This window comes from Melanerpes formicivorus, unplaced genomic scaffold (assembly GCF_026170545.1).
Source record: "Melanerpes formicivorus ecotype bairdi unplaced genomic scaffold, bMelFor1.0.p_v2 SCAF_80, whole genome shotgun sequence".
NCBI classification, from domain to species: Eukaryota; Metazoa; Chordata; class Aves; order Piciformes; family Picidae; genus Melanerpes; species Melanerpes formicivorus.
The window spans coordinates 2,040,920-2,062,721 of NW_027142432.1; the positions used below are offsets into that span (position 1 = coordinate 2,040,920).

Below are 21,802 nucleotides of genomic sequence, written 5' to 3' on the forward strand. Positions count from 1 at the left end.
GGATGTGTCCAGTTTGTCCTGGGAGAGAGCACAGTGTGTGCTGAGAGGAGGTCTGTGGATGCACTCTGTATTGGGAGGGAATTCAGTCTGTCCTGGGAGGGGCTCAGAGCATCCATTTTGCACTTGGAGAGATCCAGGTGGTACTGGGAGGGGGTGAGGGGATCCAGTTTTACTTAATTGAGGCCCAGTCTGTCCTGGTATGATAGAGTCATAGAACGGCCTGGGTTGAAATGGACCTCCAAAAGTCATCCAGTCCACCCCCTGCACAGTCATCAGGGACATCCTAAACTAGATCAGGTTGCCCAGAGCCCTGTCCAGCCTAACTTTGTGCATTTCCAGGGATGGAGCCTCAACCACCTCCCTGGGCAGCCTGTTCCAGTGTTCCACCACCCTCATGGTGCAGAACCTGCTCCTCACATCTAATCTAAATCTGCTCTGCCCTAGTTTGAAGCCATTGCCTCTGCTCCTGTCCCTGCAGGCCTTTGCAAACAGTTTCTCTCCATCCAGTACCCTTCAGGCATTGGAAAGAAGTTATTAGGTCTCTCCAGCTCCCTCAGCCTGTCCTCATAGCAGAGCTGCTGCAAGCCACGTGATCATTACTGTGGCCCTGCTGTGGATGTGCACCATCAGCTCCATGTACTTCCTGTGTTGAGACTTCAGAGCTGGATGCAGTATTCCAGGGGAAGTGCTGCAGCACAAAGTGGCAGGATCCTCTCTCTCCATCTCTGGCCATGCTGCTTTGGATGCAGCCCAGGCTGCCATTGGCCTTCTGTGCTGCAGGATCACACTGCCTGCTCCTGGCCAGCTTCTCCCCCACCAGCACCCCCAAGTCCTATACCTCAGAGCTGATTTCTAACACCTCCTCTCCCAGCCTGTATTGATAGTGAGGATTGTTCCAGCCCAGCTGCAGGACCCTGCTCTTGCTCTTGGTGAACCTCATGAGAGTCACCTGGGCACCACCTCTGCATCTTGTCCAGGTGCCTCTGGATGCCATCCTGTCCCTCTGGCATATCAACAGCACCACTCAGCTTGGTGACATCTGCACACTTGCTGATGGTGTCTCCATCCCTTTGTCTAAAGCAGTGATAAAAATATTAAACAGAAAAGGATGGGATGAGTAGAATCAGATTTTCCTGGGATAGGGTTGGGGCTAAACTTGTTGATGTTAATGGGAGCCAGTTTGAAATAGGAGATGGCCCAGACTGGACTCTGATGTGATTACGTTAATGAGTTGGGACTGTGACAGGGTCCAGCCTGTACTGGAAGTGCATAAGAGGATTAAGGTTTTATTAAGACAAAGCCCAAAGTACATTTGGAGGGATTAAAGAGATCCTATTTGGACTGGGACAAGGCCCAGACTGTACTGGGAGGGCATGAGGGTGTGCAGTTTGTACTGGGATGGATGCAGTCAGTACTGGGAAGGGAACCAGGGGATATATTCTGTGACGGGATAGGACCCGAACTGTAGAGGAAGAAGCTAGCTTGTCCTGGGATGAGGCCACATCTGTACTGGGAGGGGTTAAAGGAACCATGTGTAGACTGAGGCTACTGGACTGGAAGGGAGTCAGGGTATCCAGTATGGACTCTGAGTCAGTGCAGTGTGAAATGGGAGGGGTTGGGGTATGAAGGCATGAGGAGACCTCCTGTTCTGATGGCAGTGCTGCTCTGGAGCACAGCTCTGGCCTGTCCCTGCCTGCAGTCCCAGCACTGCCACACAGAAGCACAGTGCCCAAGTGGCCAAAGCACTCATGCCTTGTCTCAGCACAGAGACTCAACAGGAGAGAGTTGGATGGGAAGGAAGAGCAGCTGAAGACAGCCCAAGCTCTGGGGCTGCCTGGCACTGCTGCTGTGCTGGGACTCTGCCCCTCCAACTCTGCACACAGGCACTGCCCTGCAGCTCCACAGAAGAACTCAAGGAACAAACTCAGAGAAACAACTCCCTGCAGGGTCCTTTCTTGTGTTAAACACACAGGGAGCACAGCTCCTCATGTCTGCAGCCTCTGGGTCACACCAGACAGGACAACACTGAACCAGAAATGGTCTGAACAAAGACATTTGTTTGGGAACATTCTTACAAGGGGAACAGCACCAGCACTAGCCAGAACTTGAGCAGACTGGCTGGGCCTGCACTGAGTGACATCAGAACTGCTCTGCAGGAGAAGACAAAGAGTTTATTGCTTCTCAAAGCATCCAGGGATCAGTTTGTTCAGGGCAGCCTTGAGCTCCTGGTTCCTCAGGCTGTAGATGAGAGGGTTCACTGCTGGAGGCACCACTGAATACAGAACTGAAACAACCAAGTTCTGGGATGGAGAGGAAATAGAGGAGGGCTTCAAGTAGGCAAATGAGGCAGTGGTGATAAACAGGGAGACCACAGCCAGGTGAGGGAGGCAGGTGGCAAAGGCTTTGTGGCGTCCCTGCTGAGAGGGGATCCTCAGCACTGCCCTGAAGATCTGCACATAGGACACCACCATGAACACAAAAACCACAAAGACTAAACAGAAAGTGACCACAAGGAGCCAAAGTTCCCTGAGGTAAGATGTGGAGCAGGAGAGCTTGAGGATCTGGGGGATTTCACAGAAGAACTGGTTCAGAGCATTGCCCTGGCAGAGGGGCAGGGAAAATGTATTGGCTGTGTGCAGCAGAGCATAGAGAAAGCCACAGGCCCAGGCAGCTGCTGCCAGGTGGACACAAACTCTTCTGCCCAGGAGGGTCTCATAGTGCAGGGGTCTGCAGATGGCAACGTAGCGATCATAGGACATGGCGGTGAGGAGAAAATACTCTGCTGAAATGAAAAAGAAAAAGATAAATAGCTGAGCAACACATCCTGCATAGGAGATGTCCCTGGTGTCCATCAGGGAATTGGCCATGGATTTGGGCACAGTGGTGGAGATGGCACCCAGGTCAAGGAGGGCGAGGTTGAGGAGGAAGAAGTACATGGGGGTGTGGAGGTGGTGGTCCCAGGCTATGGTGGTGATGATGAGGCCATTGCCCAGCAGGGCAGCCAGGTAGATGGCCAGGAAGAGGCAGAAGTGCAGGAGCTGCAGCTGCCTTGTGCCTGGGAATGGCAGGAGGAGGAAGTGGGTGATGGAGCTGCTGTTGGCCATCTGCTGCCTCTGGCCATGGAGACCTGTCCAAGGAGGGAAAGGCAGTGACAAGTTAGGGCACACTTCTCTCAGCCTCATTGTAACCTCCTTCCCTGAGATGCATGAGGAATGCATCAGCTCAGTCCCATCACTACCAACCCATGGCAGAGTTCATCACAGCTTCAAATGCAGAAGGGACCAAGCATTGCCAGGAAGATTCCTCTGGAGTCAGAACAGAAAATTACCAACAGCCCAATCCCAGGGAATGAGAGTCCCATGGAGAGGTGGAGAAACAGGGACCAGGCCTGCAGTGCTGCAGAGACGCTGAAGGGAAGAGAGAAAGGCAGAGGGGCTGGGAGTGAAGCCTTCTCCTTACCCAGCTCTGCTCACTGCTGCTCACAGGATGGAACTGAAGGGCTTTGATCCTCCTTCTGTGTGCACACTCCAGGAGCCTTCAGCTGAGCATCAGCTGCTGAGATGGAGATGCCTCCAGGAGCTACAGCTGCAGTGTCCTGCACCCACAGTCTCACTGTGTCTGTGACCGCATTGACTTCTCCTCAAGTGAGCTTTCTGCATCCTTCCAGTCCTGGCCACCTTGAAGCTCTCTCTGCCTTCCTCATCTCCATGAGATCCTCTGGCAGTGTACTCAGCCCTGCTGTGCTGTGCAGAGAAGATGCTCCTGGCCAGAGCTGTCTCCTTCAGCACTGCCTGCTTGCCAGCATCTCCTTCCAGCCCAGGAGTGCGGCCCAATTGGGCAGCAGAAGTCCAGCCCAAGGACTTTTAATAACTCCTCTGGTAGCTTTTGGTGCCCTGTAAACCTCAGGGACTGAGAGGAAGCTGATGAAACCTCTCCAGAAGTCTAAGTCAGACTCAAACTCTGAAGTTTCTTCTACTCTTAATGGGTCCCAGTGAAGCATACTGGGAAAGGGTCCCCAGGGTCTGGTTAGAGCAGGAGACAGTGGATGCAAGGGAAGCTTCACTGGAGGCACTGAAGCATCTTCAGGCTCTGGTGAGAGCAGAGAACTGAGGCAGTGCTGACAGGTCAGGACAAGCAGCTCAAGGTGGCTCTGCTGCTGAGCAAACCTGGAGGGGTTTCATTGATCCAAATGGCTAAGCCCTGACCCCCAGCCCCTGACAAGGCCCCTCACCTGTGGCTCTGGGCTCTGCTGGTATCAGTGGGGAGTGAGGATGAGCAGTGACCAGGCTAGGACCTTGTCAGGTTTTGCTATGGTTTGCTTCCAAAGAGACAACTCCTGCTGAAAAGGAATGAAATGTACCTTTAAAAATACTTTTTATCAGATGCTTTGTGCAATAAAAACCTCTCCAATTAGCTGCAGAAACCTTGGCAATAATGAGAGGTTCAGCAGTATTTAATGAGCCCCATGGAGTATTTGAGTCTGATTACATCATTCTTAGGTACTGCCAGGAGACTCTGCCAAGGTACTGCCAAGAAGCCTCTCAAGAAGTCCAAGGCAGAAGCAAACTCCAAAGTACCTTGAAGCACTGATTGGCCTCACTGAGGCTTGTTACTGACAAAGGCTCCCCAGGGACTCATTAGAGCAGCTTGTTAGAGGCCAGGATTGCAGGGAGACAAAGGCAAAGTACAGGGCAGAAAAACTTGCCTTTGTTCTAGGAAGCAGAAAGGCCAAGCCCTGACCACTGCCCTTGCAATAGAAGAACCTCAAAGCCTCAAAGCCAAGGTTCTCCTCACAGGCCTTGGTGGCAGAGGCAACTGCCAGAGCCAAGGGGACAAAGACCTTGGTCCTGTTGGGCCTCTCAGCCTTGCCAGAGCCATCCCTACTGCAACCTCTCCTACACTGTCCCATGCCTACAGCTCTTTCCCTTCAATAGCTGGCATGAATGCACGAACAGATTTTAGAAGACAAATTAAGTGTGCACAGCCTCTGAAGTGCAAACCCAAACCAATGTCTTGTGACAAAACCAAGAGATTCCAAAACAGGCAGTGAAAGGTGAGGAGAACTTCTCCTGGCTAGCTGATGGAAGGGAAAACTCAAGGTTCTCCAAACCAACAACAGGAAGGAGGGACTCAGAGAACTGGAAAAACTCAACAGCTAAGGCTGTGCAGTGTTGGTGGCTGAGAAAAAGGATGACACCAAGATGTGCTCAAGCACCAGCCCTCAGCAGAGGCCACTTGATTAATGAACATCATGGCTTATATCTTTTTCTTTCTGTGTCCATGTGCCCTTTGTACTTAAGTTTAGGCTTGGTGCCCAGGTACCTCTCTCCCCCTTTTGGTAGTCTGGGAAGTCCTCTCTGTTTCTTCCTTTGTTGTTCACAGATCTTCTTTCCTGGAGTTGTTTACATTCCTGAGTCAAGGGTAGAGCTCTGCTTAGGTCAAGGTTAAAGCTGCCCATGGCCACCTGCTTTATCTACAATTCCTCCTTTTTGCCCAGGGCTCATTCTCTTCTGCAGGGCCCTTTGCAGGCATGAGAATGAACAGGGCACTGCCAACACCAGGATTAATCCAATCAGCAATATTCACAGCCCAGTTTGTAATACTCTTATGTCTATGTTTAGAATGATCACTTCAGTGTATACAACACAGACCATCAAATTCTGTCCAGCCCTGACCATGAGCTGATAACAAAGAACCAACAGCAGCTCGATTTTGCAGCCTGGCATGGCTGACACTGTCCTCATCAGTGGCTAATTCAAGCAAGACTTTTGATGTTTCCTTGTCTTGTTTTGCAACCCAAGATGCCAGTTCCCTTAGCTGAGCTGGTGCTTTGCTGTAGCAATTTGAAGCAAGATTATCCTGGCTGCTCTGTGTTCAGCTTTATTCTACAAACCTCCATGATCATCTCATTCAGCTGTTAGGCTAAGCCTGCATGGCTTTAAGGCAAAGGGAGTGTGATTAAAGATCATAGTACTAGATCAGCTCCAGATCTATGCTGCAGGTACACACAGCTTTCTGCTTGGAAAGTCCCTGAAATATCTAATTCTTGAGGCTCTAATGGGGCAAAGAGCAAATTATCATCCCACATGTCCTGATGCTCAAAACACCTTACTGGTGTGTTACAATTGAATTTTGGCAGGCATTTAAATTCCAGGTTTGATTTACTGCATGCAGCAGTGCTGCCTAAATGTTTTGCTATCCCATGGAGTTAGTTGATGTGGGCTCAGGGTATTGTTTCCATTGATCATGCTCTGCAGTAGGCCAAACACAGCACGCAGAGACCTGCTGGACCCTGGCACCTGTGGAAACAAAAGCATAGCCATGGCCCCAGGTCATAAGATCCCAGGGGCCTTCCCAATCAAGGGTCTGTAAATTGCAGACCTACACTGGGGCCTTATATTGCCAAAGGATTTGTCACAGACTGCAATGACAAGAAATGAGTTACTGTGACAGGGTTCATACCACTCAGAGAGATGGTTAAATAATTCAGGGTATAGACAGCTTTCCGTAGCCTGCTGTGTGGTGTCTCCCCCAACATTCCCTGTGGTGGTGAGAGAAAGTTCAGTTCTCCCCCCCACAAAGAAACCACGGCTAACTCAGTCAGAGAAACAAAAATGAATATAAGCTCTATTTACAATCAGGATGAGATGCAGTGAATATATATGCAATATAGAGTATTTACAATATATACAGAAATATACAGCAAAGTTATAAGTTAGATGCTTTCTGTTGACATCTTGGATTATCGTGACAGTCGTTGAGGTCAGTGCTAGGCAGGTTTGCTGACTGCCATTTTCATGACAGTTGTGCCGTGTTCCCTCAAGGAAGGGATGGAAATGGCAGGGATAGAGCTGGCTGGGGAAGCAAGATTGATGTCATCAGACTGAAGGGGAAGAGCTGCAGGGCATGGGACAGTGGAGGAAAGGCTGCAGTAGGGATGGCCAAGGCTGAGAGTCCCAACAGGACCATGGTTTTTGTGCCTTTGGCTCTGGCACTTGCCTCTGCCACCAAGGCCTGTGAGGAGAAATTTTTCTTTGAGGCTTTGAGGTTCTTCTATTGCAAGGGCAGTGGTCAGGGCTTGGCCTTTCTGCTTCCTAGAACAAAGGCAAGTTTTTCTCCCCTGTACTTTGTCTTTGTCTCCCTGCAATCCTGGCCTCTAACAAGCTGCTCTAACGAGTCCCTGGGGAGCCTTTGTCAGTAACAAGCCTCAGTGAGGCCAATCAGTGCTTCAAGGTACTTTGGAGTTTTCTTCTGACTTGGACTTCTTGAGAGGCTTCTTGGCAGTACCTGAGGATGATGCAATCAGCCCTAAATACTCCATGGGGCTCATTAAATACTGCTGAACCTCTAATTATTGCCAAGGTTTCTGCAGCTAATTGGAGAGATTTTTGCTGTACTTTTAAAGGAACATTTCATTCCTTTTCAGCAAAAACCCACAGCAAAACCTGACAAGGTCCTACCCTGCTCACTGCTCATCCTCACTCCCCACTGCCCCCAGCAGAGCCCAGAGCCACAGGTGAGGGACAGGATCTGCCTTGTCAGGGGCTGGGGCTCAGGGCTTGGCCCTTTGGATCAATGAATCCCCTCCAGGTTTCCTCAGCAGCAGAGCCACCTTGAGCTGCTTGTCCTGACCTGTCAGCACTGCCTCAGTTCTCTGCTCTCATCAGAACCTGGAGATGCTTCAGTGCCTCCAGAAATGCTTCCCTTGCACCCACTGTCTCCTGCTCTAACCAGACCCTGGGGACATTTTCCCAGTATGCTTCACTGGGACCCATTAAGAGTAGAAGAAACTTCAGAGTTTGAATCTGACTTTGACTTCTGGAGAGGTTTCATCAGCTTCTCCGTCTCTGAGGCTCATGGACTCATCACCAAAGCCACCAGAGGGCTCCTTTAAATGCCTTGGGCTGGTCCGTTTGTGCTGAGCCAGGCCAGGCTCCTGGACTGGAGGGATCTGCTGGCAAGCAGGAAGCACTTCAGGAGAAAGCTCTGGCCAGGAGCAGCTCCTCTGCACAGCACAGCAAGGCTGAGGACACTGCCAGAGGATCTCAGGGACGTGAGGAAGGCAGAGAGAGCTTCAAGGTGGCCAGGACTGAGAGGGTGACTAAGAACACCTTCTTTGCCTCAATTTTTACTAGAAGGACAGAACGTCTTCCTGACAGCTGGCCTGCAGAGCTAGCAGAAGGAGCCAGGGAGCTGCACAGTTTCCCTATGTTCCATGAGGCGGTAGTTGGAACTCTCCTTAGCAGCTTGGATCCCCACAAGTCCATGGGACCAGATGGGATTCATCCTAGGGTGCTGAGAGAGCTGGCAGATGAGCTGGCCAAGCCACTCTCCATAATTTTCCAGCAGTCCTGGCTCACTGGCGAGGTCCCAGAGGACTGGAAGCTGGCCAACGTGGTGCCCATCCATAAGAAGGGCCGGTTGGATGAGCCAGGGAATTACAGGCCTGTCAGCCTGACCTCAGTGCCAGGCAAGATCATGGAACAGGTCATCCTGAGTGCAATAACACAACACTTACAGGATGGCCAAGGGATCAGGCCTAGCCAGCATGGATTTAGGAAGGGCAGGTCCTGCCTGACCAACCTGATCTCCTTCTATGATCAGGTGACCCGCCTGGTGGATGTGGGGAGGCCTGTGGATGTAGTCTACCTGGACCTCAGCAAGGCCTTTGACACCGTCCCCCAGAGCAAACTGCTGGCCAAGCTGTCAGCCCATGGCTTGGACGGGAGCACACTGCGATGGGTTAGGAACTGGCTGGAGGGCCGAGCCCAGAGAGTGGTGGTGAATGGTGCCACATCCAGCTGGCAGCCAGTCACTAGTGGTGTGCCCCAAGGATCAGTGCTGGGCCCTGTGCTCTTTAACATCTTTATTGATGATCTGGATGAGGGCATTGAGTCCATCATCAGTAAATTTGCTGATGACACCAAGCTGGGGGCAAGAGTTGATCTGCTGGAGGGTAGAGAGGCTCTGCAGAGAGACCTCGACAGGCTGGACAGATGGGCAGAATCCAACGGCATGAGATTTAACACATCCAAATGCCGGGTTCTGCACATTGGCCACAACAACCCCATGCAGTGCTACAGGCTGGGGTCAGAGTGGCTAGAGAGCAGCCAGGCAGAGAGGGACCTGGGGGTGCTGGTTGATGGTAGGCTTAACATGAGCCTGCAGTGTGCCCAGGCAGCCAAGAGGGCCAATGGCATCCTGGCCTGCATCAAGAACAGTGTGGCCAGCAGGAGCAGGGAGGTCATTCTGCCCCTGTACACTGCACTGGTTAGGCCACACCTCGAGTACTGTGTCCAGTTCTGGGCCCCTCAGTTTAGGAAGGAGGTTGACTTGCTGGAACGAGTCCAGAGAAGAGCAACAAAGTTGGTGAGGGGTTTGGAACACAAGCCCTATGAGGAGAGGCTGAGGGAGCTGGGGCTGCTTAGCCTGGAGAAGAGGAGACTCAGGGGTGACCTTATCACTCTCTACAACTACCTGAAGGGAGGTTGTAGACAGGCTGATGATGGTCTCTTCTCCCAGGCACCCAGTACCAGAACAAGAGGACACAGTCTCAGGCTGCACCAGGGGAGGTTCGGGTTGGATGTTAGGAAGAAGTTCTATACAGAAAGAGAGATTGCGCTATGGAATGGGTTGCCCGGGGAGGTGGTGGAGTCGCCGTCATTGAAGGTGTTCAGAAGGAGACTTGATGGGGTGCTTGGTGCCATGGGTTAGCTGTTTGGGTGGGTTGGATTGGTTGATGGGTTGGACACGATGATCTTGAAGGTCTCTTCCAACCTGGTTTGGTTTATTCTAATAAAGGTTTATTCTAACTCACTGGAGGAGAAGTCACTGCAGTCACTGACACAGTGAGGCTGTGGGTGCAGGACCCTGCAGCTGTAGCTCCTGGAGGCATCTCCATCTTGGCAGCTGACACTCAGCTGAAGGCTCCTGGAGTGTGCACACAGAAGGATGACCAAAGCCCTTCAGTTCCATCCTGTGAGCAGCAGTGATCAGAGCTGGATAAGGAGAAGGCTTCACCCCCATCCCCTCTGCCTTTCTCTCTTCCCTTCACTATCTCTGCAGCACTGCAGGCCTGCTCCCTCTTTCTCCAACTCTCCATGGCTGTGGTGGTTTTAGGCAATGCCTTTAAAATTTAGTGTGACCGTTTGAGGCTGTGCCTTTAAGAAAGAGACAGTGCTGGGACACTATGGCTGAATGTTTTGGAATATTAACGAAAACAATCAGATATTCTAAACTAACTTCATTGGTGGATTGGTAGAATGCAGTTTTAAGCTTAGGTGCAGCTGGGACTTTCCTCAGTTCGCTCCTTTCCTTTTCCCTTTCCAGCTCGTCCGCTTCTGGGCTCCCTGCCAGACTGATCGTGGACAGATAAGCAACTAAGGCCTACTAATACTTTGCTTTAATTAATAACTTTTTCTCTCTTTCTAACCCTCTTTGGGGAAAAAGGGGAGAGAAAGGGGTACAAGGGGGGAACCCTCCTCAAGAAGTCAAACAGTCACAATTAGTTACAGATTTTGAGCAGAAAAGTAGAAACAAAATCAAGAGATCACTCTTGGGTGTGAAAAAGAAAAGAAAAGATTATTCTAAACAAATTCATTGGATAAATATCTGGAATCAGAGGTGCTGTACCATAACAATTCTCTCTCTTCTCTTCTGATCTCAGCTGTTCTGCTTCACTCGGGAGAGATCACCTGCTTTGGCTGGCCTTGGCTAAGTCTAACCCTCTGCTTTTTTTCTCTCTCCACTCCTCCTTTCTGTCTTGGAGCAGGGGGCTAGGGGTTAAGGGCAGAGGAACAGCTTCCCTAGTCTCTGGCCAGGGTTTTTTTGTGTTGATTAATAATTGTAAATTGCTGTCTAATATTGTCACTCCTGGATGTTTTGTACCTGTTCATTGCATTCCATTGTAGAGTGTAGCTCTTGCTTGTCAATACAGCTTCATTTGCTTCTAACTGAGCTGCTCTGGCAAAGATAATGCTAGGGGGAAACATCAACCCACCACAATGGGACTCTTGTTCTCTGGGATTGGGCTCTTGACCACTTTTTGTTCTGACACCAGAGAAATCTTCATGGCAATTCTGGGTCCCTGCTGCATTTGAAGCTGTGATGAACTCTGCCATGGGTTGGTAGTGATGGGACTGAGCTGATCCATTCCTCATGCAGCTCAGGGACAGGGGTTACAATGAGGCTGAGAGAAGTGTGCCCTAACTTGTCACTGCCTTTCTCTCCTTGGACAGGTCTCCATGGCCAGAGGCAGCAGATGGCCAACAGCAGCTCCATCACCCACTTCCTCCTCCTGCCATTCCCAGGCACAAGGCAGCTGCAGCTCCTGCACTTCTGCCTCTTCCTGGCCATCTACCTGGCTGCCCTGCTGGGCAATGGCCTCATCATCACCACCATAGCCTGGGACCACCACCTCCACACCCCCATGTACTTCTTCCTCCTCAGCCTCGCCCTGCTTGACCTGGGTGCCATCTCCACCACTGTTCCCAAGTTCATGGCCAATACCCTGAGGGAGTCCAGGGACATCTCCTATGCAGGATGTGTTCTTCAGGTCTTTCTGTTTGCCTTTTTCATTTCAACAGAATTTTCTCTCCTCACCACCATGTCCTATGATTGCTATGTTGCCATCTGCAGACCCCTGCATTATGAGACCCCCCTGGGCAGAAGAGTTTGTGTCCACCTGGCAGCAGCTGTCTGGGCCTGTGGAATTTTGTATTCTCTGCTGCACACAGCCAATACATTTTCCCTGCCTCTCTGCCAGGGAAATGCTCTGGACCAGTTTTTCTGTGAAATCCCCCAAATCCTCAAGCTCTCCTGCTCCACATCCTACCTCAGAGAACTTTGGCTTATTGTCTTCAGTGCCTGTTTATTCTTTGTCTGTTTTGTGTTCATTGTGGTGTCCTATGTGCAGATCTTCAGGGCAGTGCTGAGGATCCCCTCTCAGCAGGGACGCCACAAAGCCTTTGCCACCTGCCTCCCTCACCTGGCTGTGGTCTCCCTCTTTCTCAGCACTGGCTTCTTTGCAAACCTGAAGCCCTCCTACATCTCCTCCCCATCCCTGGACCTGGTGGTGTCAGTTCTGTACTCAGTGGTGCCTCCAGCAGTGAACCCTCTCATCTACAGCCTGAGGAACCAGGAGCTCAAGTCTGCCCTGAGCCAACTGATCCCTGGATGCCTTCAGAAGCAATAAAGTCTTTGTCTTCTCCTGCAGAGCAGTTCTGATGTCACTCAGTGCAGACCCAGCCTGGTTTCTCGAGTTCTGGCTGCTGCTGTTGCTGTTCCCCTTGGGAGAATATTGTTCCCACACAAATGTCTTTCTTCAGACCATTTCTGGTTCAGTGTTGTCCTGTCTGGTGTGACCCAGAGACTGCAGACATGAGGAGCTGTGCTCCCTGTGTGGTCAACACAATAAAGGACCCTGCAGGGAGTTGTTTCTCTTGCTTCCTTCCTCCAAGGCTTCTGTGGAGCTGCAGGGCAGTGCCTGTGTGCAGAGGTGGAGGGGCAGAGTCCCAGCACAGCAGCAGTGCCAGTGCCAGAGCTTGGGCTGTCCTCACCTGCTCTTTATTCCCTTCCAGCCTCTCCTGCTGAGCCTCTGTGGTAGGGCAAGGCCTAAGTGCTCTGGCAGCTTGGGCAGTGTACTGCTGTGTGGCAGTGCTGGGTCTGCAAGCAGGGTCAGGCCAGGGCTGCTTGTGGGATAGAGCTGTGATCCAGAGCAGCACTGCCATCAGAACAGGAGGTCTCCTCATGCCTTCACACCCCATCCCCCTCCCATTACAGACTGCACCTACTCAGAGTCCAATGTTTTTCTCCAGTCCATTTCTGATTCAGCACTGGACTGTCTGCAGTGACCCAGAAACTGTAGACATGAGGAACACTGTTCCCTGTGGTTTCAAAACAATCAAGGACCCTTCAAGGTTTGTCTCTCTGAGCACCTTCTGGAAAGCTTTCTCTGAAGCTGCAGGGCACTTCCTGTGTGCAGAGGTAAAGAGGTAGACTCCCACTAGAGGTTGCTGGGCTCTGATCCTTGGAAGAATGTGTCAGGCTCTTGTCCATTGTTCAAGACACTTGGACAATAGACAATGGTCTGAAACTGATGAGGTTCAGGCTACACAGAGAGACAAAGTTTTCCAACATGAGGATAATCAGCCCCTGGAAGCTGTTTTCCTGAGAGTGTGCAGGAGCTCTGCCCCAGGCAGTGACCACTACATGTTTGGCTCAAGCCCTGAGGAATCTGCTGTGATTCTGCTTAGAGCTGGAGGTTGGTTGAGACACTTCCTGAAGTCCCTTCCAGCCTGACTGCTGCTGTCCTCCCTTGCACTTCATAGCTTCCAATTAGGGAAAGCTCTTGGACTCTCCCTGTTCACAGCACTCATTCCCAGCAAGTGCAGAGCTTTCTCACAGGGTATCCCAGCCAGCACTGACCACATCCTTCACTTCACTCAAGATCTTCTCTGTTACTGTTGCAATACACTCCACAAAGAACCTCTGACCCTCCTGGCCTTGCACTTCTGGGGTTGTACCTTCTGATGGTATTGCTGAGGTTCCTGTGGTATTTACCCTCTTGGGTGGCAACTCCATGGAACAGTTTTCATTCCGTGTCTGTAGTGTCCTGAAATCCCACACACTGTTAACTTGTTTGAGGCACTGGCCCTCAACCTTAAATGCTGTCATGCTGGGATTCCAGTCCACAGGGACCTCAACATGTGAGTGGATTTGGCCATCAAAGGCCTTCTGAAGTTTGACAAGGCCAAGGCAGGCAAGGTCTGCACTGGGGCAGAACAACCTCATGCCTCTGGACAGGCTGTGATGTGACCAGCTGGGCACTGATCCTAGGAAGGGGCATGGGAGTCTTGATGGAAGCCACATCAGATGGTGAGGTTCCCATTTCTAAAAGAGGGTGGAGAAAGTGGAGAAGTGCAGAGAGATTCACAGTATCACAGTATCACTAAGGTTGGAAGAGACCTCGAGGATCATTAAGTCCAACCTGTCACCACAGACCTCATTCTCTCATGAAGGGCTTAGGGCCCCACAGTACAGGACCTGTGTGGCAAGCTGGAGGCAGCTGGACCACTCTGGCCTGATGAAGGGCAGGTACATGACAGTCTAAAGGCAGACAGCACCTGCCTGGAGAGGTTTTGGAGCCAGGCTCTTCTGCAGTGCCAGATGGCATGGCAGTGGCAACAGTAACAAGGTGCTTGCTCCCAGGAGCTTTGCCCTGGGCCATGAGCAAGTTCGTGTCTGCTCAGTTTTGTCTGTTTTGTGTTCATGGTGGTGTCCTATGTGCAGGTCTTCAGGGCAGTGCTGAGGATCCCCTCTCAGCAGGGATGCCACAAAGCCTTTGCCCTCTGCCTCCCTGTGTCAGTTTTAGGCTATGCCTTTCAGAAGAGACAGCTACTGAAACACTCTGGCTGAATGTTTTGGTGTAAAAAGGAAAACAAAGATAATTCTAACCAAATCTCATTGGTAGATCAGTAGGAATGTAACTTTAAGGTTTTGCTCTGTGCAGTCAGCCTGAGTCTGTTTCAGTCTTGGTCTGGACAGCTGTTTTTCTTTCTTCTGTGCTTGGTGCCGACCTTGGATTAATGAGATAAGAAAAGAATTCTTCCCTTAGCATACACTTTGAACTAATTTCCCTTAATAATTACTTTTCTCTCTAACCCTTTTTGGGAAAAAAGTGAGGAAGGGAGAAAAGATTTTTTTGGGGGGGACCCTCCTCTATTGGTGGGGGGGCAGTTTTTCTGTGTTACTTTCTTTCCTGTATATTTTTGTATACACTGTAAATACTGCATGTTGTATATATATTCATTGCAGGTCATTCTGCTTGTGAAATACAGCTCTTTTCCATTTTGCTTCTCTGACTGAGTTAGCTGTGGTTTTGGGGGGGGGGGGGGGAGAACTGAACTTTTCTCACTACCACACATACCTAAATTCCACCACCCCCTTTTTTTTTGTTATTGTTGCTGTTGTTTTTAACCTAAAATGAGAATGCATGTTGTGTTATAATTAATTTATACTTTCCCTTTAACTATTTTAAATGATGGCAAGCTGGTGAGGTGACAGAAGTCCGTATGAACATTTTCTCTAATCACACAACAATCAAACAATCATAACAGTCAGCCCCAATTCAGCTGAGGTTTTTTTAGTAAATTCTTCTGATTGATGCTTTTGATCTCAGATTATCATAACAGTTACTGTGATCGATGTTCGACTTCATATTCTTGATTCTTCTGCTGTTGATTATTGCGATGATTGCAGTTGACATGGGGTAGTTATCTCTTGCTGGTATCACTAAAACCCTTACCTATAAAATATACTATTTTTTTGTTATTGTTATTTTTTTCTGGATATATTTTTTAACTATTTTTAGATTGTTTAATTTTAATTTTAATTTTTTATTTCAATTAATTCTTAATTATTGTTTTATTTCTTTAATGTTATTTTTTAATACGTCATCATGCCCAGCAGTGCTCCACAGACGTTTGCCATGGCACTGTGGGCCATGGTTTAGTGGCCATGGCGGTGTTGGGTTGATGGCTGGGCTCAATGATCTTAGAGGTCTGTTCTAACCTTAATGATTCTAGGGCATACTGAGCCCAGTCCCTTGCCCTTGAGAGCCTGGAGGCAGGCAGAAAGGAAGGAAGCATCTTCATTTATTAAAGATAACACAGCTATGGACACCAAGGCCCTGAGGAGTGAATCCGGAGGACCGCTGGGCCCCTCCCAGTGCATGCCCATCCATCAGGTCCCCTCTGTCCTGACGCTGCTGCAGGACCTGGGAAAACACAAACATCAGCACCATCATGTGATGTTTTTTTCTTTTAATTTTAATTTTATTTTTAACCCAACTTTTTAATTTTTTTTTTATTTTTTGATCTTAATTTTAAAATTTTTAAAATTTTAATTAATTTTTTATTTTAAAATTTTTATTTTCTTTATATTTTAATTTTCATTTTATTTTTAACGTAATTTTAAATTATTTTTTATTTTTAAAATTATTTTGATTATTTTTACTTTTAATGCTTATTATTTTAAAATATTTTAATTATTTTGATTTTTTAATAAATATTTTCCATCTAATTTTTAAATTTAAAAGTCGTTATTTTTTCATTAATTTTAATTGCTTTTATTTTATTTTTAATTTTTTGCTTTTTTATTTTTTAATATTTGTATTTTTTTTCCTTATTTTTCACATTTTTTTTAATATATCCTTTTGTTTTAATCTAGTAGTCCCTATCTTAATAACCCTTTATTTTTTGCTAATAATCCTTATGGGTTTTGCTAATAGTTATTTTTTGTTACTGATCCTTATGTTTTTAGTTTTTTTAATTGTTGTTGGTTTTTATTATTACTTTGTTGAGTTGTTTTTATTTTCTTTTTTCTTTTGTTTTTTTAACTTCTTTTATTATTATTATTATAATTTGTTATTATTTTGTTATTTTGTACTTTATTTTTTATCTAAAATATTTTATTTTGTCATTTTTTATTGTACTTTTTGTATCTAAGTTGCATTTGGTGATACTGTGATTTTTTGTTTTGTTATATATATATTTTTAATTTTTGGTGTGTGGTTTTTTTACTATTGTTTTGTTTTTTTTATTTTTTGTATTTTTTATTTTATCTAGTCAATGTCTAAGAAGGAAATAGAGAGATGTTAGCAAAACTCTAAATAACAAATCTCTGAAAGACATTACAATCAGAAATGATGAAATTAGCACTGCTGCTTTAAATCAGAACAGAGCTTTGGCAGACTGGGGTCTTACCAGGAAAGGGAAGGTGTGGGAGGTGGGGGGGTGTGTGTGGCTAGCAAGGTATGCCCTAACTGCAATTGTTTCTGCACTAGGGTCTTAACAACTTGCAGCCTATCTCATCTGAGCAACCACTGTTCCACCCATACTGGATTACCTGTTGTCCATTTTAATTTGAGGGTTGGTTGCTGACCAGTAGCCGCTACAGAAATGGAACAGGAATGAGTTTTCCTCCTAGCTAACTTAAGGCATCTCTGCCCAACAGAGCAACTGGAAGGGTTAACAAGTACGGTCTTACAGCAATTGATTTGCCATCTTTAAAAGCTAACTGCACTGGCTCTTTGCTAACCCAGGTTGTTTGCACACCTTTTAAACCCATGACTCCAGAATTTGCCATCAGCAATGGCTAGTGACCATTCCACTTATAGCAAGGTATAATAGTGACATTTTCTCCAGTATCCACAATCATTGAAAGTTGTACAGTTTGTCCACAAGAGTGTCTGATAGTTACAATTTCTTCTGGTTTTCCCTTTTGGATTTCTAGGGCCAATAAGATATTAGGGCATACCAGTGGAACCAAAGCCTTCTTGTTCTTGAATCCTATATGAAGCCCTAGGCACTCGGGACTCAAATGGTATTAGCTGAGCAATTTTTGTCCCAACAGGAGTGCTAACAGGAAGGGTAATGGTATAGTGCATAATTTTCATAACCCAGTCATAATCATAATCTATTGAATAAGGAATTATAAAGATACCCTGTCTAGAGGTAGACAATCTGCCAATTAACAGAGCACAGGGTCTGTGACCCAGAGGACCGTGCTGATTGGACTCGACAACATTTTGTGGACTCAAGAGTGACATCCACTGCTGTTGCCAGGTCTGCTCCACGCTGCCAGAGGTGGCTGCGAGGGGGGCGGTCCAAGCACCTGTGTTTGGTGTCGTGGCACGGGGTGTACTTGCGCTGCAGGAGCAGTTTCCCTACCAACGATAACCTTGAGTAACATGATTAGGTCTGTGACAGTGAGCACAGCACTTTCGAGTCTGTCCAGCAGTCAGGCAATTTGATTTAAGGTACCTGGGTTTCCCAGAAGTACGATGTTTACCATCCAGGTTGTTTCCCTTGTGCGGTGGTCGTACTGGTGGTTTCACGACTGCTTCTATGGCCGTGGCTAGATACATTGCCATTTGTTGGTGCTTCATTCATTCTGCTGTCACGAGACAGTGGCATCTGTTGATAAGATGCTGAGAACCTGTTTAGTTTCTTCGTTAGCATTGTCAAATGCCAGAATATCCAGCATTTTTACCTTCATATCGTGAGTCAGATCTTGAATGTGGTATGCAAGGTACTGACAAAGCAAACAAGTGGCCCTGTTAGACCCTGCTGAATAGTGAAAAGCACAGGATCAGAGTTATTGTCCTGGATTCTGGACCACTCTTCGATCACTATATCCTGACTTAATTGCAAAGCCTTATCAGGAAGCTGCAATTGCTGATATGATCTGGCAAAGGTCTCGTCCCAACGAGATGGTTAGTGGTGACACCTTGTAAAGAGTCTGCTGGCTGCCAGGGTGCGGCTTCTGAGGCATTTGCCAGTGAATTGCCACTTAATTGAGGAGTTGCAAGGTCCAAGGCGGTGTGACTTTCAAGTCCCTGCTTGCTGACAGGGGCTGAAACTCAGAGAGCACTGTCTTAGGATGTAACTTTTTGTTGCAATCAAAATATCATCCATAGACTTACAGATGAGAAAGTCACAATGAGTCTATCTAAGTGGGAAGAGAGTGCCAGAGAATTCTGGCATGCCTTGAGGCTACCCATTGATATCAGTGGGTGGAGTCTGCCTTAATCGATGACTCAGTAGATGCAGACTTTGTGGAATCCTCTGGGTGTGAGCAAATTGTAAAGAAAACGATCCTTCAAATGAATAATAATCAGGTCCCAATTTGTGGGGACTGGGAGTTGGGAGGCCAGGTTATAAGGCACCCATCTGTTTAACATCTTTATTGATGACCTTGATGAAGATATGAAGTGTGTTAGCAGTGAGCCAGCAGATGACAGGTAGGTGGCAGAGTTGATCTGCATGAGGGTAAGGAGGCTCTCCAGAGGGACTTGGATAGATTGGATCCATGGCCAACGTTCCCAGGAGGAGCTTCAACAAGGCCAAGTGCCAGGTCCTGCACTTTGGTCACAACAACTCCAAGCAATGCTCCAGGCTTGGGGCAGTGTGGCTGGAGAGCTGTCTGGCAAAAAGGAACCTGGGGGTTCTGATGGACAAGCAGCTGAATAGGAGCCAGCAGTGCCCAGGTGGCCAAGAAAGCCAAAGGCATCCTGGCTGGGATCAGCAATGCTGTGTCCTGCAGGAGCAGGGAGGTGACTGTCCCCTGGGACTCAGCTCTAGGGAGGCCACACCTTGAGTTTTGTGTCCACTTTTCGGCACCTCCATCCGAGATGGATGTGGAGGTGCTGGAGCCAGAGCAGAGGAGGGCAAGGAGATGGGGAAGGGCCTGGAGAGTAAATCTGATGAAGAGCAACTGAAGGAGCTGGGGCTGGTTGAAGTCCAAGCTCAGGGCACTACAGATATAGTGTGCACCTGCTTGAAATCTAGGGATGATGCAGCTTCTGGTGGTTGTGGGAAGGGACGAAAAGTTCCATAGAGTGCAAATTTTAGGGTTCAGAGTGGAGGTGTCGTGGTTTGAGACCAGGCAGATCCTCTCTTGCTCCTGAGAGCACACAGGTGGTGAGGATGAAGAAAAGTCACTCAGAGGGGATCCTTGTGATCCAAGAGGCCCTGGCACTGTGTTTCAAGAAATGGCCATGGAGAGCACAGACAGAGCAGGGAGGGTACAGAAATGTCATGGTGAGAGCTGCTAGGAAGGCAAGATGGGTGTCAAGAGCATGAAGAGAAAGAGCTGCAGGCATGGGGCTGTGTAGCACCACCTGCAAGGTTGAAAGCTCAACAGGACTGAGGTCTTTCTCCTCCTGTCTATGGCAGTTGCCTCTCCCACCAAGGCCAGGGAGGTGAAATTTTAGCTTGAGCCTCTGCAATTGACTTCCCAGGCTCTGTGGTCAGGGATTGGCCTTTCTGCTGCAGAAACCAAACCCAGTGTGGGGGACAGTGTAGGACAACCTGTGGTGGGGATGGCAATGGGCACTGGCAAGGCTGGAAGTCATCAGGAGAACCCAGGACTTTGTCTTCTTGGCTGTGGCAATCATCCACCACCAAGGGCTCTGAGGAGACTTCCTAAGGCACCAGGGGGTCCTCAGTGCTTCCTTAAACACCCCCAGGAAGGCTGGGGACTGTCATCCCCTTGTCCTTCCCTCAGCATCACAAACACCACAGCCCACAGCACCTGAGGAGCCCTGACCCATACATGAGGGACAGGATCTGCCTGCCCAGGCACTGTGGCCATGGTTTGGCCTTTCTGGTCCATACACCATACCTGGAGTTTGCTCTCCTGCACTTTGCCTTTGTCTGCTGCAATCATGGCCTCTACTGAGCTGCTCTAAGGAGCCCTTGGGAGGCTTTGCTGATAATGCCCCTCAGTGGGGCCAAGCAGTGTTTCAAGGTACTTTGTGTTTTCCTCCTGACTTCTGAAGAAGTTTCTTCAGCCTTCTCTCAGTACCTGAGGTTCCTGCAATGAGTCCCAAGTGCCCTAAGGAGATGTTTGTGTCTCTGCAATCTTCTTCAGGATTTCAAAGTGTACCTCACAAAGCTCAATTTTTTATGTCAAAGATAAAATATTTTACTCCATTTCAGTTCAGAGCAGAGATGATAATTCCCCAAGTGACACCGACCCAGGCTGTCTCAGCAGGACATCTGCACTTGCAGGAACATCTGTCCTTCAGGTCTGACACTCTGTGGACAACTGTGGCAGTTTTAGGCTATGCCTTTAAAATTCAGCTGCAGATTTTGAGCAGAAAAGTAGAAAATCATCAATAAATGACTGTTGGGAGTAAAAATGGAAACAAAAGATGACTCTAAACAAATTCATTGGGCAGATAGAGGCATCTATACCGTAACAGTCTTGTACATTTCACTTCCATTCCCATTCCTTTTCTTCTCTGCTGGCTTAGCTGTTTCTGCTTCACTCAGGGAGATAAATAATCCTTCTGGCTGGCCTTGGAGACAAGAACTAACATTCTAGAGCTGGGATCGTTTAGCCTAGAGAAGAGGATGCTCAGGGGAGACCTTATTGCTGTCTACAGCTACCTGAAGGGAGGTTGTAGCCAGGAGGGGGTTGGTCTCTTCTCCCAGGCAACCAGCACCAGAACAAGAGGACACAGTCTCAAGCTGCACCAGGGGAAGTTTAGACTTGAGGTGAGGAGAAAGTTCTTCACAGAGAGAGTTGATAGCCATCGGAATGTGCTGCCCAGGGAGGTGGTGGAGTCACCATCCCTGGAGGTGTTCAAGAGGGGACTGGACATGACACTTGGTGTCATGGTCTAGTAGTCATGAGGTCTTGGGTGGCAAGTTGGACTTGATGATCTTTGAGGTCTTTTCCAACCTTATTGATTCTACGATTCTATGATTCCCTCCTTTCAACTCATTTTTTTTTTCTCTTTGGTACAAAGGGAAATGGGGAAGGAGGTTTTGGAGTGGTAGCAAAGCATCTTCCCTGGTTTCTGGGAGAACCAAGAGAGGTGACAGGGTTTTTATTCAGAAAGCCTGCACAGACTCCCAGTTGGTGGAGCAGGAATTGTTCATTGGCACAGAACAAGCAGTTTATACAGGAAAAATCCAGCAGGCTAAGCAACTCCCTGACATTCTTCCACCACTGCTGCTCATTGAATTTTCTCCTTCGATATGCAGCTGTCCATTGTTATCTTCATCCCATATCAGGTTGAGCTTCTCCAGCATGGAGGCAAGTGTCCTCCTGTCTCGCATTTCAGGTTGTTTACCGTAGTTAGTTCTTCTTTATCACCAGGCCAGCCTTCCAGTATCAGCAGCCTGTTGCTCTTTCTTGTCCTGAAACCTTCCATAGATACTTTCTGCTTTCCTACAACTCCCCATTTTTATATGGTTTAAACCAGCAGCCATCACTTGTGTCCTGACCATCC

The 21,802-nt window shown here is 48.3% G+C and overlaps 3 protein-coding genes across 3 annotated transcripts in view; 2 read left to right on the top strand and 1 right to left on the bottom strand.

Moving 5' to 3' along the window:
- Positions 1–21,802, top strand: part of LOC137454319 (zinc finger protein 850-like) — a 103,856-nt gene that overhangs the window by 57,143 nt on the left and 24,911 nt on the right.
- On the bottom strand, positions 2,172–3,104 carry LOC137454348 (olfactory receptor 14A16-like). Its single transcript, XM_068164397.1, has one exon. It carries the CDS (start codon positions 3,102–3,104, stop codon positions 2,172–2,174), a length of 933 nt encoding a protein of 310 aa, XP_068020498.1.
- LOC137454364 (olfactory receptor 14A16-like) lies at positions 11,261–12,163 on the top strand (the record flags this gene model as incomplete). Its single annotated transcript, XM_068164411.1, has 1 exon — positions 11,261–12,163. A coding segment is annotated over exon 1 (903 nt), but the record flags the coding sequence as incomplete, so codon positions are not given.

What these genes read in the sequence shown, in the direction of transcription:
- LOC137454348 (XM_068164397.1), bottom strand. Translation starts at nt 3,104, where the DNA reads ATGGCCAACAGCAGCTCCATCACCCACTTCCTCCTCCTGCCATTCCCA.